General features: G+C 45.3%; 1 protein-coding gene and 1 non-coding gene across 2 annotated transcripts; both read right to left on the bottom strand.

The window, feature by feature from the left end:
- Nucleotides 1–212: 212 nt before the first annotated feature.
- On the bottom strand, nt 213–284 carry TRNAC-GCA. Its single transcript has one exon. It is a non-coding gene; the product is annotated as a tRNA-Cys (tRNA).
- A 910-nt stretch (nt 285–1,194) lies between these two features.
- Nucleotides 1,195–3,992, bottom strand: C4H17orf98 (chromosome 4 C17orf98 homolog). The gene is made up of 3 exons (XM_036753787.1): nt 3,699–3,992; nt 2,145–2,244; nt 1,195–1,469 (listed from the first exon to the last, which is right to left on the bottom strand). Exons 1-3 carry the CDS (start codon nt 3,903–3,905, stop codon nt 1,312–1,314), a joined length of 465 nt encoding a protein of 154 aa, XP_036609682.1. The 5' UTR covers nt 3,906–3,992; the 3' UTR covers nt 1,195–1,311.
- Between the last annotated feature and the right edge of the window lie 2,854 nt (nt 3,993–6,846).

The raw sequence follows: 6,846 nt of genomic DNA, 5'->3' as shown, positions 1-6,846 counted from the left end.
TCTTAACTCTGAAGCAGTTAAGGGATCCCAAGCTCAAGTCCTTCACTGGACTTCACAACACAAGCGGCCATACAGCCCTGAACAACAATTTCCTATTTTTACAGAACTATTTGCACTGCCTCGCAGTGGTCAGAAGTTGGGACATTATTCACTTTTCAGCGAGAAAGAGCATTTAAATGTAGTGGGTATTTTAGTAAGAGAAAATATGGTTGAGGGGGCACCCGGATTTGAACCAGGGACCTCTTGATCTGCAGTCAAATGCTCTACCCCTGAGCTATACCCCCACACACCCTGGGTCAGCTGCTCTTCTCAGTCCATTTGTAGTGACTCACTCCTAATAGGTTCCACCCATACTGGTTTCTGTGTGCTAAACTCCTCCTTTCTTTCTACATTCACTTTTTATCAAACAAAGGACACCAGGGAAATACAAAAAGCCTGGGTCAGTTGAGAAAAAGACTTGGTCCTATCTCACCCTGGAGTGCATACTTGACACACCCTGGAAACTACCACCCAAAGTCTGAAAAGGAAACCAGTCCCATCCTGTGTGAAAAAAGCCTACACTTAATAAAAATGAATGGTAATCATCTTCCACTTTCTGACTGAATAGAACTATCAGGAAGACAGGATCAGACATTCTTTGGACTAACCCACAGCCTCCCAACATACATACAGAACACTCTGCTGCTCAAGACCTCGGGCAGCCACAACCTTTCAGCTCATCCCTCATTTGTAAAATGAGAGAATTGGACTAGATGGCCTTCTAAGTTTCCTTCCAGCTCTACGTTTATGATCCTGTGAATTCAAACTAGCCTGCTGAAGGGAAGGCCAGTTCTCAGGAAAGGAGAAGCTCCACATTCCTCCCCTTGGGCACCGTTCTCTTTAGGAAGCCCTTCCTAGAGCCCACTTTAGGCCCCTCTTGGTGCCTGTCTAGCCCTTGATGAACAGGGAGAATAACCAGGCGCTGTCACCCCATGAGCAGGAAGGCATTGTCACCCCATGGCCAGTTTCTGTTCTGTTTCAGCCTGAGAAAGAGCATAGAAATGATGTGAGAGCCCTCCCTCATCCTTCCACTCCCCCTCCCTCTCCACCATTTTAGACAAGATGAGGGGGTCAGGAAATTTGTGGAATTTTTTTTTTCTATTCTATGCTTGACTTGTTTATCTAGGGGGAAAAAAAAGCCACACCAAAATATTTGGAGCCACAGGTTGCTAAAAAATAAAGCAGATTAAAAATCAAAATTTATTTAAATGTATATACTGGGAAATAGGGTTAGGAATGGGGGAAAGGGGAGATCAGCGAGGTCAGGCTGTGCTAGAATAGTGGAAATGCGGTAACTTCTCCAAAGACGGATGTGCGCTGGCGAAGGGCAGGGGTATTTCGGCGATAGCCAAATCTCCCATTATAACCCCTGATTGTTTTAAGATCTGCGTTGTAGCCATCATGCCCGGTCACCTGCTGAAGGGAGTGCCCTTTGGGGGCAAAGAGAGGACAGTTAACTCTCCTAGCTCAGCCAGCATCTCATCCTCTCCCTCCTGCACACAACCTCTCCCTTCTCCTCCCCCTCCCCCAATAAGGACAGAATAGGAAGCAAGTAGAGGGATGCTTGAGTACTAGGAATTAGGGTCAGATGGAGGGTATTTTAAAATGTTCCAAGCATTAACAGGGCATTGGAATGAAGCATTAAAGCCTGATCATAGAGTCCAATCTCTAAATACTAGAGATTGTTGGAGGTGAGATAAGATCTAAAGAAGGGATCAAGCAAATGAGTCCTCATCCTTTAATGCAAGTAATTCTGCATTTCTTCGTTATCTCTGGATAAGTTTGACCCTTGGTTAAAGGAACCCATGGGTTCACCTGAAAGAAGGGGGAAGAATTTCCCTCGACAAAGGGAAGATCTGTTCTCTGGGTGGATGCCTTTCTCAATGCTGCTGCTTTTGAACCTCTCTCTAGTGAGAAGAATAGGAAGGAAGCAGCAGTTTTTCAGGTGGGGTGTTGAAAAACTGGATAACCTAAATCTAAATGTCTAGGTTTCAGCCATGGCCCTATTACAACATCCCCCTCCCCAACTTGTTTCCTATAAGCTTCAATTCCCTCTGCCCAGTGCCAAGCCCCCTCCCCCTTTTGTAAGGTGAAGAGGTGCTTACCTGCCCCAGCCCAATTTCTCCTGTTTAGATATCTCTGTCCTGGACCAAAGATGTGGAAGTAATCTACTATCCAGCCACCTTGACTTGTCCCACCATGTGTCTGAGGGGGTAGGGAGTGGGGAGTAGAAAGGAAATACAGTTGTCACCTCTTCAGTGACAACACTTATTGCTCTTGTTTCCTTGAGGCTGGAAGAGGTCACAAGAGCAGGGCAGGAGCCACTAAAATTTGGACACATTTATCAGGTGCCCAGATTTGTGCCATGAGCTTAAGGCAGGCCATGGTACTTTTCAAACTGGAAATAGCATGGTGACATAAGGGTCATGTGTGTGTATGTGTGCATATAAATATATGTATACACACACATGCATGTGGCATGCAGGAGGCAGCTGGATGGCTCAGTGGATAAACTACAGCTCAGTGGATAGAGGTAGCGTGCTGGCCCTGGAGTCAGGAAGACCTGAATTAACTGAAGTAGCTCTAGATACTGGCTCTGTGACTCTAGGCAATTCACTTAGCCTCCATTTAACTGAAGCCACAGGAGAAGAAAATAGCAAACTACTCCAGTATTTTTGCCAAGAAATCACCATGGACAGTATGGTCCACAGAGATCAGGAAGAGTTAGACACAAGGGAACAACATGCACTCAAAAAAAAACTTCCCTTAAGGCTTAGCCTTCCCCCTCCCCAGAGAAATGTACACAGGCACACAAAAATGGGAAGCAATGGCATGGAATAGAATTTAGAAAGATCAACAGCTCAGTAACTGTGGAGGTAGGAAGCTGGGATGCATGGTTTTCTTGAGATGAAGCCAGTGAGGTAGTACTTAACTACTGAAGTTAACTAGGAGCTTAGATGTATGAAAATTTCCCTCTTGCCCCTCAGAGCCTTGATGAGTCCAGAATAATAACAATTGGGTGTCTCCCCATTTTCCATCTTCATGAAATCCACCCACCTTGCCTTATGATATCAAGGTCTTGAGATACAATTATGACGTCACAAGGTGGAAAAGATTCACTCCAGACACTACTTTCCCTTTTTTCTGCCTCCTGATGTCACATGTTTCCACTGTCTGGAGACTGCGGACTGCCCTCCCACCCTGGGAGGTCAAGACCCTGACATCACAAAGGACTCGGCAAACGACTGGAAAAAGCTCTGCCATCTCTTCTGCTTAATCCTTCAGCATCCAAAATAGGAACTTTCAAAATTGAAGGATTTTTAGATATCACTTTCCTCCCAAATTCCTCTTCCCTTCCTGCTCTCACATGCTTCTCTACCCAGTTATACGTTTGTTGGTTTTTTTGGGGGGGGGAGGGGGAAAGAACGAGGAGGGGAGATTTATAAAATGGGGCTGGGTTCTCCTGTCACCCACCTGGGAATTAGAGGAGACGGTGGGGAAAGGGGGAGAGCGTGGATGTTTAGTTGTGGGAAGTTGGATCGTAGGACTTTGCTCCATGCTACCTCATCCTGGACAGCTTCTTAGGGGCTCTCAGAGAGGGTGGGGTCTCCCTCCCAGGGAGACCCGTCCTCCTCTCTCCGCTCTCTGGACCCTCTCACCTGGTCTGTTTTTCGCAGCACAGACTGGACCACGGGAGATTGGAAGTAGCAGCGGGCGTGGACGTCCAGTTGTGCGTTATAAGGCGGTAGAGCGGACCAGAGCTTGGGCAAGGTGCGTTCGTAGGAGCTGGCCATGGAGCTCAGCGCCACCCCATCGAGAATGAACTCCTTCTCCTGCCGCAGGGAGCGCTCCGACAGCCGCACCATCTCGGTGGGCCACGCACTCGGGCCCGGTGGAATTCCCTTTGCCAGGACCAAGAACAGTTCCTCACCTTTCAGGCCCCGCCCACATTGTTACGTGAGTCTAAAGGCCCTAGCGCCACAAACCTCCTCCGACCCAGCCTGCCTTTGCACCCAGATTCCGAGGTTCTAGGGAGCTGGAAGATTCTCAGCCACGTTCAAGACCGCACAGCTTAGGGAGGGGCTGTCTGAAGACCTCTCAGTGGCCACAAAAGGCCAGATAGAGGAAAAGAGGCAAACCTTTGGGGAATGCTCCAATTAAATCTTGGTCTGCCGATCTTGCCTTTCTCAAGGGAGTTATAGTGAAACCTTGGCACCCTTTACTGTAAATCTACATAATTAACTCCCTAAGGAAGCCGAAATTGTAAAGCTCTCTCTGAGGGCTCCCATATGCCTATTGGAAGTTTTCCCTTCCCTTATTTGGATAACTCTGGATTCTTATATACTCAGATTATCAGAGATAGGAGGAAGGACCTTGTGGAACCCTCATTTTTACCAATGAAGCGGGGCTTAGAGAGATGAAGCGGATTCTAGTCCTGGGCCTGTTTCCTTTTTTATAAAATTAGGGGGTAAATCCTAGATGATCCCATACAACTCCTAAGACTGGTGCCCACAGTCTAGCCCATGGCTAGTTCTTTTTGTCCTATGTGGTCAATTCAATATGCATTTACAAACTCCTAAGTGCCAAGGGCAGGGGATACAAAGGCAAATTGAACAGCTCCAGCCAGAAAGGATTACTGATGGAAGGTACAAAGATGAAGATCCCAGGGAAGCTCTTCTCTTCAAATGCAGATGTGCTTTTTCCTTAGATTACCTCTAGTAAGGCATTTCCCACCAGGACAAAAGCCTTAGGAGGGTATTCAAGATTAAATTTTGCTTTTGTTTACCTCACCTGGGCAGTGCCCTATCACACCCATTGTGTCCTTTGAATGTTGGTTCAAAAAATGTGGTATGATGCCAGCTCAAGAATGGGTCGATTTCAGAAATGGATTTTTTGGAGAGGAGGACCAGATGGAAAGCAAGAAATAGGAAGATACTCCTAGATGCCTTGTTGTAGAGGGCAGGGGTGGACTGAATGAGATATGCCCAGGTGCCTCCCATTTTAAAAAACCCTTCACTTGGCCACGCTATCATCCCTTCGAGCTATCATTTGATTTCTTTCCTTCAGAGCCAAACTCCTTGAAAAAGCTGCACTCTACATTCGTCGCCTCCACCTTAAGCTCTTGTAAGATTGTTTTGGGGTTTGTTCTTAGGGCCCCAGAGCCTAAACACAGTACTGGACACAGGGTAAGCACTCAAGGCTTATTCTCACTTTTAAACCTCAATTTGGCTTCAAACATCACCATTCAACTGGAACCACTTTTCCCAAGGTTATCGGTTTCTTGGTAGCTAATCTTGTTGGCCTGTACTGTCCTTCTCTTTGACCTCTTACAGCATTTGACTCAAGCCACTCCTCATTTCTCCATTTTCTTGACACTGATTTTTCTCATGCTTCTCAGTATTCTTTGCTGGATTATCATCCTATATCCCACCCCCTAACTGCAGGTAGGCCTCAAGGTTCTGTCTTAGGCCCTTTTTCCTCTCTATACCTTGTCTTTGTGATGTCATCCCCTCCTTAACTCCATTTCCACACCAGGGAGATAGTTAGCTGCCTGTTAGGATATTATCTATCTCTAAATAGTTATCTCATTGAATCAAAAGCAACATCTCTTAACTCATAGGTCCCCCAGCCCATTTCTGTTTAAAGAGAGGACTTTCCTTTCCAATTACCAAATTCTGTGAATGTCTCACATTCACTCACTCTCTCACCATCTTGATTTGACTCTTCCGGTCTCTTCCTTATATTGTCAAAATAATCTCAAAGCATAGATTTGATCATGTCACTCTGCTAATAATTAACTCAACCATTTGCTCTAATACAAAACTAAGCAGCCAGGCCCTTAGAAGTCCTTCTAACTTCTGACTTAATTCAAATTATTATTCACAAACATAAATATACCAGGCCAAACTGGCTTGTCATTATCTTGTATCCCAACTTTCACCTCTGGGCCTTTGCCAAGAGTTGTCCACCCACCTGCAAGACACTCCTTCACCTCTACCTTCTGGAATCCCTAGCTTCACTTCATCAAGACTCATCCTAGGTACTACCAGTTATGGTAATCTTTTACTAATCCCTATTCTGAATACCTAACTGCAGACAGAATAGAATTGGAATTGAATTGCCAGACTCAGGGGCTTACCAGACTCTTTCTCCTTTGAAGCCCATGTCCACCCATTCATAATATTGTTTTCCAGGGCTTGAAAAGCAGTCCTCTCCTAAACAATCCAGACTGACCTAAAATTTCTAGTTAGTGTCCAACTGTTCTATAAATAGCAAACTAATAAAGGAACTACTACTATTCTACTACTGGCAACACAACGCAATGAAAACTTCAATCTACCAAATCATTGACTCAAGGAAGCAACGGAGGAAAAAAAAAAGAGTATAAAGTCTTGTCCTGACATCAGTAAAATTACTTGTTCAGTGTGTTTTTTTTTACTGGCAAAGATTACTGTGGTGCTTTCCTTCTCCAGCTCATTTTACAGATGAGAAAACTAAAGCAAACAGGGTTAAGTGACTTGCTCAGGGTCATAGAGCTAGTAAGTGTCTGAGGCCAGATTTGAACTCAAGAAGAGTATTCCTTTTGTTCATCAGGCTAATCAACGGCCAATGCTCTAATATATCACTGACACATTGGAGCAGGCTGAGTCAACCCTAAGTGGATGGCCCTACTTTAGGATAACAGAAATGCTTTTTGCACAGGTGGGTCAACCCCCAACTGTTAGAAAGAAAAACAGTCTAGTTTTCAGATTTCAGTGGCTTTGAAAAAAATCAGGGCAAAACAAAGACACAAGGCAAGAAAGCAAA

This window comes from Trichosurus vulpecula, chromosome 4, assembly GCF_011100635.1.
Source record: "Trichosurus vulpecula isolate mTriVul1 chromosome 4, mTriVul1.pri, whole genome shotgun sequence".
Taxonomy (NCBI): Eukaryota; Metazoa; Chordata; class Mammalia; order Diprotodontia; family Phalangeridae; genus Trichosurus; species Trichosurus vulpecula.
Note: the sequence above shows the minus strand (reverse complement) of the source record. Positions and strands in the feature narration are given on the sequence as shown.